The sequence below is a fragment of the Delphinapterus leucas genome, chromosome 14 (assembly GCF_059928025.1).
Source record: "Delphinapterus leucas isolate spDelLeu-1000000601 "Yukka" chromosome 14, BTC_Dleu_Yukka2, whole genome shotgun sequence".
Lineage (NCBI taxonomy): Eukaryota > Metazoa > Chordata > Mammalia > Artiodactyla > Monodontidae > Delphinapterus > Delphinapterus leucas.
The window spans coordinates 12479575-12493745 of record NC_143142.1 but is presented as its reverse complement, the minus strand read 5'-3'; the positions used below and the strand labels follow the sequence as shown (position 1 = coordinate 12493745).

Sequence of the window (14171 nt, the reverse complement as noted above, 5' to 3'; positions counted from 1 at the left end):
ACTATGGAGGCAGTCTGGAGTGATTTGGTGACAAGACAGGGAGTGCCAAGGATTGCTCGCAGCCACCAGAAGCTACGAGAGAGATGTGGAACAGATTCTCCCTCAGAGCCTCCAGAAGGAACGCATCTTACTGACACCTTGATTTCAGATCTCCGGCCTCCAGAACTATGAGAGAATACATTTCTATTGCTTTAAGCCACCCAACTTGTGGCAGTTTGTTATGGGAGCTCTAGGAAAGTAATATGTATTTTGTTATGAGTGAGTGGATTTCTCTGCTTTGGTCTGACAGAGCAGAAGAGGGGACGGTAGACTGGACCCCAGTTAGAAAGCCTGCTGTGGCTGAGAGTGGCAAACAGGGCTTCGTCCACAGGAATCTGTGCTCAGGGCTGTGCACAGTGCCCGGCACACAGAAGGGGCTGCAGGTATGCCTGCAAGAATGGGAACTGTCCGCCCTACTAGGTGCTGATCTATGAATGGGCACGTGACCACCTTGGAGATGGATTGAGTGAAAGGAGGGAAGTGAGAGAAGATAAAGAGTCTGGGTCAAGGTTTGGGGGCCAGAAGAAAAGCAGAGACTTCCCCTCTTCTCTTTCCTTCGGCCATCAGACAGGGCTTGGCTAATTTGGAGGCTACAACTTCCATCACACATTTCAGAGGAATTTAAACCCGCCTCTTTCTCCAGCCCAGAGAACTAAGATGATCAGATTCCCAAACCCTCATCATTCACCGAAAGCATCCACACAAGTCTCACAGCAAAGAGTCCTAAACGGTCCCTGTGACTCTGAAAGGTCAGGAGGCATATTTGACTTGTGTGTTTATAATTCTCATCTCTCAGCATAAGGGGAGAGAGCAGATAGCTTTCAGATAGGCTGATTTTGTTTTAATCAAAAGGAAATTAGAGAATAGGGAATGATGTATATTTCTTATGGGGATAGTGGGAGCCTTACTCCTTGCTTGCCTTAAAATAGCCTTACAGAACGCAGTATTGCATTATGCTCAGGGTCAGCTGCTCTGGGGACCACGGCCCAGCCTTGCCTGGAGTAGGGAGCAAGGGGCTGAGTTTCGAGATTTACTGCATTAATGCTTCTCCAGTTTCTGTGGAGTAGCCACTGGAGAGAGGCTTGGCTGCGCATGTAGTGAAAGAAACACATGCAGAAACACAGTATCAGTAACTAAATATAACTCACATCTGAAATGCCTTTCACTGTACCCAGAGTGCTTTCCAGATATATTATCTCATTAAATCCATACAAAAGTGGAGGGAGGCGCGGTCCTCTCTCCCTCCTCTTATGGAAGGATGGAGATTCAAAGCCCAGGCCCTGTGACTGCATGTGGTGTTTCCTTTCATCTATACCTGTGGTTTTCCACATGGCTTCACAGAGGACCAAGAGTCCGTGGAGGTGCCCTGGGGGCAAACAGCAGGGACGGGCTAAGGCAATGCCAGCTGCTGAAACAAACTGACACCCACCCCCCCAAAAAAAACTATGACTTAACACAACAGACATTTATTTTTTACTATGTGAAATCCCAGGTGGATATTTTTGATTGGCAGGCAGCCTTCCACACGATCCTTTGGGGACCCCAGTTCCTTCCAGCTTTTGACTCTGCCCATCTCTCAGCCTCAGAATCCCCTGCATTTAGCCTACAGATGGGGCAGCATTTTACGGGCCAGGCCTGGATATGCCCCATCACTTCCACTCCCATTCATTGGCTAGAGCTCACCTACTCACAAAGGAGGCTGGGAAATGTAGTCAGTTCTGTCACATGGCTACACCTACCTGCAAAGGGGGCTGGGAAATGCAGTCTGGCTCTGTTACAGGAGGAAGAGGAATGAGTGTGGTGAAGAGCCAGCCAGTCTCTTTCATGGGACCCTCCATTCCCACTTCCTGCTCCAAGCAGGGCAATTCCGATTTTATCTATTTTATATACAGCATTCTGCATAAGATTTAGTTTGGAAAAGGACCCCAGGACGTAAAAAAATATGTCAAGGCTCTAGATAACAGTGTCACTAGATTAGGGCCACTCGATTATCTGGACCAATAGGGAAGGTTATGAAAAACACAGATTCCTGGGCTGCTCCCTTGGCGATTCTGAGTCAGTAAATACAGGGTCCAGTGCAGGTACAGCCAGTGTATATGCTGGGCTCCTCCACTTGCCTTTGAAAATTTATGAACAGATTGGTGCAGGATAGAGATGGCAGACGATCATGGTGAAGAAAAGATAGGAGAGAGTAAAAAAAAAAAATGCTGGTGAGGACTTGGAGGAACAGGAGCTCTTGCACAACCACTTTCTAGTAAAGTTGAAATGCACACAGCCTACGACCCAGCAATTCCACTCCAAGTTTATGTTCTAGAAAAACTCTTAACTGTATGCACTCATAGACACATGTAACAATGCATCATTGTCATGATTGCCAAAAACTGGAAATGACCCAAATGTCCATCAGTGGTCTACTGCACATTCGTACAATGGAGTACAACAAAGCAATGAAAACGAATGAACAACCGCTATGGACAAGAGTATGTCTGAATCTCCCATTTTGTTGAGCACGAAGAAGCAAGGGAAAAAAAGAATTTATGAGAATGATTCTATTTATATAAAGTTCTAAATCAGGAAAACAAAACAAAATAGTTTAGGGATGTAAACGTATGTGGCAAAACAATTAAAAATAAATATCTAAAGAGTTTAGATGGTGGATACCTCTGGGAGAGACACACAGGGGCCCTTGAGACACTGGCTGTGTTCTATTTCTTTGCTTAGGTGGTTGATATATGAGTATTTATAATTGTATTTATAATTGATAAGTATTTTTATACTGACATATATGTTTCACGCAGGGAGGGAAGGGGGGCATCTGTTGGTCCATATGGCTCAGGCAGTGCAGCACAGGATCAACAGAACAGAAAGTCTCAAGATTCAGAAAGTTCCAAGTTCAAACCCTAGCTCTGTCCCCACTACCCGATTGCTTAGCCTTTGAGTCTCTTGGCTTCCTCATCTCTGTAATGGAGATGAAAAGCCTTCCTCATGGGAGAAAATGTACAATGTGTTTAGTCTTCTCCTTGGAAAAAAATATAGAACGTGTTTAGCACAGGAATCAATACAGAGTAGGTGCTCAATAAATTGCAGCCCGCCTAGGCAAACAAACACCTAACGTGTTTGAGCCGACAGGTGGCTGGCTGCGAGACAGCAAATGCCAAGGACGCTGTGGTCATCATCATTGTACCAGCCTCATTCCTGTCTCATTTTCTGTCTCCATCTCTGTCTGTCCCGCCTTCCCCCATTCATCTCCTTCCGTTAACGTCACTTGGCTGAATTTTTCAGCTGCCTTAGATGGTTGTGGAAGGAGGCGTGCAGACATACAGACACTAGACATCCCTGCTGCCATATTGCCTTGGTGTAGGTGACATTTGGTTCCTTTCATGCCATCAATGCCCATCTGGCATGATCTCAAGGAGCATTTCAGAGGCTCCTCACCTGAGTCCTAAGCTTGTGCACCGCTCCTGGGGGGCAACACCACTTTTTGTTTTCTTGGCTCCGTCTTCATTCCCTGCTTGGGATCCTCCTCAGTTCAACCCAACACTATCCCCAAGGTCATACTCCCATCAATTTCAGCACCAGGCAACAATTCTGCCCCAGTTTAAAAATGGTTGGAAAATACTGACATTTGCCAATGGTGAAACTGTATCTGACCTGACATGGGCAAGGGCATTCTTAAGGTCTGGGGGCCTTCAGGTTCATTTGTGAAACATGGGGAAGATTCCCCAGAAGCTGTCTTGCTATCCTGATCACCAAGCCCATCCTCCAATGATGGCCTCTGCTTCCTTTATCCCTGACTACAGGTCCTCTCTGCAAAAGTTTTTGGGACAACAGACACCATTTAAGTATCTCAAACACATAATTACCAGAAGGGCATCCAGGGTGTGTTAAGGGATATGTGCAATATTCTGCGGTCAAATAAGTTTTGGAACTATCTGGTTAATAACAATTAAACAGATGCCTTTACTACAGGGCTTCTCAGAGTCTTTAATATGCCAATGTACATAAGAAAATCCAATGAAAGACTAGAAATGAGCATTTTCCAAGCTCCCCACAGAATTTCTTCTGAGACTAGTGTTCCCCAAAACACTACTTTTCCCCAAAAAAACTTTTGGGAAATTCTGCTGTAGCTGGCATTTCAGATTGACGGCATAGAAATATGATTCCTGCTTTCACTGAGCCCACTGGACAAGTCTCCCTGCTGGGGCAAGGTGAGCCAGGCCCCTGGTGTTTCTTTGCCTCACTCTAACCAGCAGCCAAATGGGTACAGGGCCATTAACACCAAGGCTTTCAGAAGAGTTTATTACATTTTGTTACATGACCCTGGAAGGAGACATTATTATTATCATCAAGGGTACATAATAGTGGGCAGCTTTACAGCATCATATAATTTCTGGATGACAAAAATGTTTCCCATTAGATCATCTAATTGGTTCCTTTGGTCAGAACAGGAAGATCCCGCCTGATCTAATCACACCCTTGGCTTTGCAGGCACCCCTTCCTCCAAGGAGCTCAAAGGGCTTAGCTTTTATTAGGGTCAAGAGTCCTTCTGGAGGTGAAGGAGGAAGGTAAGGGGTGGTTTCCTCAACTGCAAAAAAAAAAAAAAAATTCTTTTAAGTTACAAAAGAAGAATCATTCCCAGACGCCAAATGGCAACCCTACTGGTGTAAACAACTGGCACAACCCTACAGCGGAAATTATTCCAACAACACTCCGAATCTTGGGTTTGGATGCCCATAGCTCAGGATATCCCAACCCCTGCCCCCTTGAAGACAAAAGCAAGGAGCCATGGAGGCTGCATTTTTTACTTTTCACCTACTTGATTTGGAATCATGAAGGCAGAAATGTCAATCAGTAAACAAGAGCTGGTTACAGACATTTTCTTTACCCACTGGTGCATGCTTTTGATTGAAAAGCACTACAACTCAGGGTCAAATGCCCTCGCCATTCACTAACTGTGTAATGTGGGGCAAGTTATTTAAGCTTTGTGAGCCTCAGTGTCTCCTCTGTGAAATGGGACAGTAATAGTGCCTTCCTCACAGAGTCAACGTGAGGATGCAGTGGGATGGACCGACGCCATGGGAAATGTTCAATAATGGCAGTTGACCTCACAGAAGAAGCCTGGGTGTGAGAGAGATTCTCTGCTGGAAAGATCTTTGTGATCACTGCAGGGCTCTTCAGGAGACCGGTGGTGTTAAATTTAAGGGAGGTTTTAGGTTCTCACATCAGCACATAAGACATAAAGGATGGAGTCAATTTATCCTTGAAAATTCCCCGCCCATAAAGTAGGGTATATATAGTATTGTATATAAACCACTCAGGTTTGAGAACCACTGAGTCAGACCATAGGAGGGAATAAAAGGAATATTTGTCTAGAGCTGCCTGGGCATTGAAATCATTCTGTCTCTAAATAAGTGGGTCTATACTGGGGGTGACTTTTCCCCACCAGGGGACATTTGGCCATGTCTGGTTAAGGACGCTCGCATGAACTTTTGGTGGGAAAGCAGACCTGCCAGCCAGCTGTTCTGGGGAGCACTTTGGCAATAAGTAGCAGTAGCCTTAAAATATGTGTGTCCCTTGACCAGCAATTCCACTCCTAGGGATTCATCCCAAGGAAATCAGAGAGTGTTCAATGTGTCACTTAGCTGTAATGATATTCACCACAGTTTTGGCAAAAACAGCAAAAGATGGGGACCTACTTGAACGCCCAACAATAAGGAACTGATTGAAAAGGGTGGTACTGACGCATGATATAGGCACTACGAATGATGCAAAAGTGTGTGTGCTGACACAGAAAGACGTCCTTCCTGTACCGTGGAGAAAAAAGGCAGATTACAAGGAAGCAATGCAATACATCTAAAATGTGTATATGGCTGCATATGTATAGAAAGAAGGCTGATGGCCAACAAACATATGAAAAGATGCCTAGCTTCATAGTAATCAGGCAAATGCACATGAAGGTGAGGTGTCTACCCAGGAAATTGACCAAAAAAGACTGATAGTTTCCAGTGTTGCCAAGGGCATGGGGGATCCTATTTTCTCACGCACTGTGAGGAGAGGTATAATTTGGGACAGTCATTTTGGAGAGGCACTTGATAATGTCTACCAAAATTTAAATCAAGTGATCTATAATTTCATTTCTATGACTCTTTCCCACAAAAAAAATGCTTGCACAGGTGGACAAAGACATACACTTTGCATTAGTGACAAATTGGAAGCAACCTAAGTGCCCATCGGAGGGGAGTGGGGCTATAAATCACAGTTTGTGAATGCAATGGCATGTTATCCAGTTGTCAGAGAGAATAAGGAAGATCTGAATGAGTGGGTACGGAAAGCTCTCCAAGACACATTGTCAGGTGACAAAAAAAGCAAATCAGAGAAACATACACATTGCATGATCCTGTGTATGTTTTAAAAAATATTACGTATCTATCTATACATACATGCATGTCTACAAAAAACAAGACAGTGGACAAGTTCACACCAAACAGTTAATAGCAGTGACCTCTGTGGGGAGGAACGGGGGAAGAAGGAAAAGGGGCACTTTTTTATATCCTAACTCGTCTTCAATAGTTTGCATGCATTCATGCAATTGGCTGAACCCGAAAAACAAACAAAGAAGAACCATGGAAAGATGTTAACGCTGGGTCTTTCTGGGTAGAGGGATTATGGGTGATTTGTTTTTGTCTCTTGTGGCTTGTCAGGATTTTTCTACAATGAATATGGGTTATCTGTGCAATTTTAAAACTTTTCTTAATTGTAAGAGGAATGATATTGTTTGAATACCTTCCAAAGGCATTTTAGTAAAGAAAGCTACTGCAAGGTAGGATCTAGTTGGGACTCTTTCTCCTTCTGCACACACACACACACACACACACACACACACACACACCTCTCCACACACACACGACAAGACAGAACAGAGGCAGTTAGTTCTTCTAGAGGTCAAAGGATACCAAGAATGGTCTGCAGTGATGTGGCAGGGAGGGTGTCCTGGGGGCTCTGGTAGTTAAACACTGCCTTGTAGAAACAGGAGGGCTTTAATAGACAAGAAACCCTCCAGTAATTGAAATTCTATTATCTGTGCTGGTGGCATCCTGCTCTGGGGATTAATGACCCTTGTTATCAATTAATTCTTCCTGGATTCCAAGCTAGATATCGGCTGCTACGACTTAAGCGGCTTTCTTTTACTTCTGTCCTTTGTGGACACAGAGACCTTTCTGTACATCTCAACAGGAAAAATAAACTGTGTGTCCCATACATCTCCTAGATTAAGACCACAAACAAAGGAGAGGAAACTCTCCCTGATGTGGAAACACACCATCCACCACTGCCACCCCTGGCTGGTCTTCTCTAGTAAAGAAATGTGCTCTATGAATCCTTTTCCTCTGCTAGGTTTGCTCGCCTGCTGTCTAATGCATGTCTTTATCATGAGCAAACTGCTCAGGGTATATCACCTCTGTCCTCAAAGTAACCCTGGGAGGTAGCTGTGATGATTGCCATTATACAGATGGGAAAACTGAGATTCTCAGAGTCAACTGACTTTGTGAGCCACAGAGATCGGGTTTGAGACCTGGAGACAGGGTACCTTATCTGCATCATCCCTGCCTTAAACTGACGAGGTCAAGGATGTGGGTGACATGCTCTGAGTAAATGAGCTTCCAGCCTTCTTTGTGGTGACTACAGCCCACTGTACCTAACCTGGGCCAGACACACAGGCTTTCAATCTCTGCGGAACAGATTGACAGAGACATGCACCAACATGCACTTTTCCATCCCAACAAAAGCTAAGCATGAACGCAGGGGCTGGGGTTAAAGACCTCTGCTCCTAAGGGCTCACAGGCAGGTGCAAGAGACAGACTCTTAAACACACAACTTCAGTACAAGGTGGGACACGCTGTGGGGGAGGAGAAATGTCCAGGATTTGGGAGAGGTTGAGAGGGGCTTCTTGGAGGAGCTGATGGGTGAGCTGAATCTTGAAGAACAAACACAGTTTGCTGGCCAACAGAAGGGGGAGAAAGGTGATGCCAGGAATACGGAACTAAACAAAGCAGGGCATACTAGCACCAGCCAGCGTTTATTACGTGCTGGCTGTGCAGCTGTTTTTCATGGATCACCTCATTTGACAGTCACCCAATACTACAAGAGAGGAACCATTTTGTCTTCATTTAAGGTGACTTGCCCAGTGCTGTGTAGCTCAGAGGGCAAAGGGGTAGATCCAGGCCTGTCTGGCTTGAGAGCACGTGGTCCTGGCCTTCTGTATATGCCTACAGAGCAGTGATTCTCGGGGGGGGGGGTGATCGGGCCCCCTGGGAAATCTGGCAATATCTGGAGACATCTCTGGTTGCCACAACTGGGGTGGAGGGTGCTACTGGCATTTAGTAGGTGGAGGCCAGGGATGCTGCTCAGCACCTGATAATGCACAGGATGGCTCCCACCACAAAGCACAGAGGAGGCAGGGTGTCTGCTGCATGCTGCGCACTTGGTGCGTAGCTGGGGAAGATAACGCAGGCAGTGACGCCATGGCGGTGGGCTGGGCAGTGAGGCCTGGAGACAGGAAGGGTTTGAAGTAGGGGCAGATTTGCACCTTAGGACCATCCCCCTAGCACTGCAAGGGAGGACATCTCAGAGGAGAGGGGGACAGCCGTGTGGCAGGTTGGGGCAACAGACCAGGGTCCAGTTGAGATTTGTGGGCAGAGGTGGAGTGAAAGGGGTGGAGGAGACAGAAAAGCAGCTCCTTTGAGCGGCTGATGGGCTGACACTGCGTGTCCCACTATGAACGATGGTGCATTAAACCCTCTAAACGAGAGTAGCGACCTGATTACAGATGGAGTCTAGGGGCTCCCCCATCGGGACGCACACAGATTAACACGGTTATTCAAGCAGCCAGGCGCTCCGAGCCGAGGGAGAAAGTGCTCAGCCCCGCAGTCACATCCGGCCTGTGGGCGCTAACGCTCCCCTCATCTGCCCTTAGTCTCCCTGCGCACCCCCCACGCCCCAGTTCACCTGTCCTGTTCGTTCCCATCCCTTGCACCTGCCGATCTCCTCCCGCCTGCCCCAGGAGTGAGGCAGGGGCTGGCGGAAGTGCACAGACCCACGCCTCCTCCAGGTGAGGACTCATTGTCTGGTCCCGCCCCAGGGTGGACCAGATTGGGGGCCCAATTCCTGGGGTTGGGGTGGAATTTATTGGTGCTGCGGGTCCAGATGGAGCTGTTTGGTCTGAGCTTAATCTTTTTGCCTGATTCTGAAGACAGGAGGTCCTGGAAGTGGATCCCTGAGGACTCCCCACCCTGGGTTAGGCTATTGGTTGCTTCCTTCAAAAAGGCTTGAGTATCTGAGCCCTGGGACTTGAGCTGCTGTTGCTGCTGGGGTGTGTGTGTGTGTGTGTGTGTGTGTGTAAAGACTTCTGGGCATAAGCACAGCCTCACTGCCTCTTAAATCAGTTAGCCCCCGGCTCAAAAGCCATGGCCACCCAAGGGCCCCCATGATCCTATCCTTCCAGCACTCTGACCCCACCTACTATTTTTCTCCTGTAATGACCCTGCTGCTCCAGCCATAACAGGTTCTTCAGCATCCCCCAAATGTACCCTGGTAACTCTCAGCCCCAAACCCTTCCTGGGATGGGCTCCCTGTGCTCCTCCCCCAAGGCCCCACCCCCCACCCTCTCCCTCTCAGGGGACTATGTTACCTTTCCTTCATTCCCACCTCCTCTCCAAGGCTTCCTCCATACTCTCAGCCCACACTCCACCAGTACCTCCTATGACACTCACAAGTTTGGGGATGTGCATTTCTACTCAATGGTTGTTTCTGGGGGCAAGTGTCTTGGTAAATGGGAGAGGGTGATGGACATGCAAAGTCAATATTTATCATTATTATTGCTGCTGCTGTTGTTATTTTAATTCTCCAACCCCGCTTCCCTGCCTTCATCTCTAAGTAACCACTGATCTACTTTCTGTCTCTATAGATTTCCCTATTCTGGACTTTTGTGTGAACAAAATCATACAATCCAGGATATTTTGGGACTGGTTTCTTTCACTTAGCATAATGTTTTCAAGGTTAATATTTGTGGTGGTGTGAATCGGTCCTTCCTTCCTTTTTATGATTGAGTAATATTCCATTGTTTGGATAGACCACATCTGGTTTATCCATTCGTTCACTGATGGCCATTTGGGTTGTTTCCACCTTTTGGCTATCGTGAATAGTGCTGCTATGAACATTCGGGTACAAATTCTAATTGTGGACATTTATTTTCATCTCTTAGAGTGTGTATTGTTTTAATTGTTTTCTTTTTTCCTGGCCATGTTTCATTTATTTTGAAATTCCAAGTAACATTAAAACATGGAACGGTTGAGTGTGTGAAGAGAGAAGGCATGGGTTTAAATAAAGTGTCTTCCCGATGCCACTCGAATAGTAACCCTCTCGAAGGGCAGCGATCCCATCTTATCTTTCTTTTGGATCCAAGAAATTGCTCAACAAACTCTTGTTAAGTGATGTGAATGACAACAACCCCTTGCTGAGTGATGTGAATGACTAAATCCAGTTCTACAAACACTCACGGCACCAAGTCCCTTTACGCGCCTGCTGGGTGTAGGATACTGTAGAATGCAAATATCATGCCCATTTTACAGATAAGGAAACTGAGTGAGGGGCGACTGCCACAGCCCTGTGATCTGTGAGGAGCTCTAAAGACAGCTGGAGGTGTGGCCAGTCGCCTTTTATTCTGCTGGCCTTCCCTGTGGGAATGAGATGCTGGGGGCTCTGCTTTAAACTGGAAAATCTGGATTTTCCCCACAAACACACGAGCTGGTATTACTTGTTTTAGAAAAGGATCCTTTACTGTAACAAAGAACTGAGGATCCCATTCTTGGCCGGGTCCCTGGGGGCCTGTGCTCTTTGCGGTGCCACAGAATGCATCATTTTACACACCAGCTGGGCTTCTAAAGGAGTTGTAAGTCAAAGTTTTATAAATTGGATCATATTTTAGAGAATAGATAAAAGAATAAGACTGAGAATCCTTGGGAAGAACCTTTGCATGAGGTGATAATCAGAACCAGATTTATGATTTCTGGGAAGACAAGAATCTGAGATAATTGTCAACAATGCCTGGAATTCTGTGATGATTAATTAAGAGCCTCCTCGGGTAATAGACACTGTCCTAGCTTTAAAGATGTTTTCTCATTTAAATCTCGCAAAAAAAGAGAAAGAAAACAAAAAACTTTTGAGTTAGGTGTTATTTATCTCCAGTTTAAGAGGTGGGGAAACAGAGGCTTGGTGATATTATGTAAATTGCCCGATGTCACAGGGCTCACAGGTAGAGCTGCGATTCCAACCAGGTCCACCCTTCTGGGGAAGCTCTGCTTCTTTCCAGGAGGCAGTGCAGCAGTTGCTTGTGGACTCTGAGGTCATCCTGCCCTGCTTGTACAGCCCGATGCCCCCTAAGCATCAGTGCTGTGATTGGATCATCTGTGTTCCATACCCACCCTGCCACTCACTCACGTGGGACTCAGCAAACTGCTTAACCTCTCTGGGCTTCAGACTTGGGGCCACAGATAGCACCACCCCAGAGGGTAACTGTGAGGAATAAATGAGCCACATAAAGTGCCTTAAACCAGGAATCACTCAACTGGTAGCTGTCGTTATTATCATATGCTAGGAGATTTACAGATGCTATTACAAGTTGTCCACGATCCTGAGGAGCCGGCTGAGACCAGAGAGGTTAGTAATGCTCCAGGTCCTACACGAGCAGTCCAAGTGGGGCCGGGGTCTGTGCTCATCTGATACTGTGCACACCTGGCAGGCTACCTACCCGACAGCCATTCCTCTTTCCTGACTTTGTTTGTGTGTACACCATTTCATGTGTAGGGAATGAAGCCTATTTCTAGACCCAGGGGGCTATGTGGCAATTTGAGTCCCCTGGGAAGCAGACGTCAAGACAACAGACTGGCTCGAGAGACGTACTAGGGAGCCGCCTGTGAAGGACAGAGGGAGGGAGCACGAGGAAGCAGGGAGCTTTCAGATCACAACACTGGTCTGACGCATGGGAAAGGATAGGGGGAAGGAAGGAAGGAGGATTGGTGAAGAGGAGCCTCAGATTGCAGCGCAGCTCCGAGGAAGTCTCAGCCGGGCTGATGTGGAGTTAGAGTCCCACATGGGACAGAAACGTCCCAGCTCTAGGACCCCCACCGAATATAGTTACTATTCTGGAACAGCCTGGGGAGAGCAGGGTATCTGCATGAATGCTGCAGCAGGTCTGAAGGTGCAGCACCTGCAGGCTGTCAGGTAACTACCCTCATTGCATCAGGGAGATCTGAGTAGCATGCCTCCATGGCCACCACTGGTGCTTGGCTTTAGCCCAAGCCATTCGAAGTGATTCCATTGCCCTTGGCAGTGCCTGGTTTGGGCAGGAGTATGTGATGTGCCTGGACCAATAAGACATATGGAGAAGGTTATTGGTGCACTTGTGGGAAAAGTGTTTTTACCTCTTTCACTCAGTGCAGTTCTATAGGGATGTGGTGTCTGGAGCTGTGGCAGCCACTTTGAAATCATGAAGAGACAAACTTGAAGACAAAACCCAGCACATTCAAGATGGTAGAGTGAGGAGATTTAAAAAATGTGGGTCATTGATGGTATCAATGTATCACTGAATTAACCACTCTAGAATATTCTCCCTCAAGAGGCTTGCTATGTGAGATAATAAATCCCTTATCACTTGTCTATTGCTATTGAACAAATTACCACTAAATGTAGCAGCTTAAAACAACACACATTTATTATCTCACACAGTGTGGAGAGTCAGGAATCTAGGAGCAGCTTAGCTGGGAGGTTCTGGCTCAGGGTCTTTCATGAGTGCAGTTAAGAGGCTGCCCTGGGCTGCAGCCATCTGAAGGTTCACCTGGGGCTGGAGGATCCTTTCCCAAGATGCTTCACTCACTTGGCTATTGGCAGGAGGTCTCAGCTCCTCACCACATGGGCGTTTCCATAGGACAGCTTGAGTGTCCTCGTAATATGGTGGCTGGCTTTCCCCAAGATTGGTGATCAAAAGAGAGAGAAAGGAAAAAGCCACAATGCTTTTTATGACCAAGTCTCTAAAATAACCCACTGTCACTTCTACCTTTTTCTATTCACTAGCTGCAAGTCATGTACACCAGCTTACACTCAACAGGAGAGAAATTAAGCTCCAGTTCTTAAAGGGAGGGGTAGCAAAGAATTTTTGGATTTAAAGCCACTACAGTTACTTGTAGTTGGGTCTTCTTTACTTATAAAGATCCCAGAGACAATATTCTTTATGCCCCTACGACATTAATGGTGGCGGAAACTGTGTGCCGGGATGGAGACCCAAACCCTCAGAAGATTTTCCAACCTGGAAACTCTGCAGTTCCGTAAGATTCCCACAGAGTGGGCCTCCCAAGTGCCACAACTAAGACCTGGCACAGCCTAAAGAAAGAAATTTTTAAAAAAAAGATAGGCATACCTCTAAAATATGTCCTACCTAAAAATAAATGTAAACACAATACATTATGAGGAAATATGAAAAATATATTATGAAGTATAAAGAATAATTCAAAATTCCCATGAACAGCACCTAGCTTAAGAAATAAAACAACACCCATGTAATGGAAGTCCCACATGTTCATACACCTGATCGAATTGGTCTCCTCACCCGCAGTGGGAAGCATTATCCACATTTCAGTGTTTTCCATGCCCATCACTTTCTTTGTATTTTAACTGCACAGAGTGTAGCTCTGCGTAATCTATGGTATTATTTTGCATGTTTCTAAACTTTGTAGAAATGGGGTCATACTGAACAGATTCTTCGGCAACTTGTTTTTTTGTCTACATTATGTCTGTCAGATTCAACCATATGAGGGTGTGAAGAAACTGGAACCCTCAGACATTGCTGGTAGGAACGTAAAATAGTGCGGTCACTTTGGAAAACAATCTGGCAGTCAAAAAGTTAAACGAGGAGTTGCCTTATAATCTAGCAATTCCACTCCAAGGTATATATTCAAGATTATTAAAATAGGGACTTCCCTGGTGGTCCAGTGGGTAAGATTCCGCACTCCCAATGCAGGGGGCCTGGGTTTGATCCCTGTTCAGGGAGCCAGATCCCTCTTGCATGCCGCAACTATGAGTCC

At 46.2% G+C, this 14171-nt stretch overlaps 1 protein-coding gene across 11 annotated transcripts in view; it reads right to left on the bottom strand.

The window, feature by feature from the left end:
* The window catches only part of SPRING1 (SREBF pathway regulator in golgi 1), a 333460-nt gene that overhangs the window by 136550 nt on the left and 182739 nt on the right, over positions 1 to 14171 (bottom strand). Inside the window, exon 5 of one of the 11 annotated variants that reach the window (XM_089894221.1) lies at positions 3853 to 4624. The exons of the other annotated variants lie outside the window; for them this stretch is intronic. Within the exon in view, the coding sequence (XP_089750347.1) occupies positions 4574 to 4624 (51 nt within the window). The 3' untranslated portion in view covers positions 3853 to 4573. Of the gene's footprint in view, positions 1 to 3852; positions 4625 to 14171 lie in introns of those variants that run through there. 11 annotated transcript variants of the gene reach the window in all.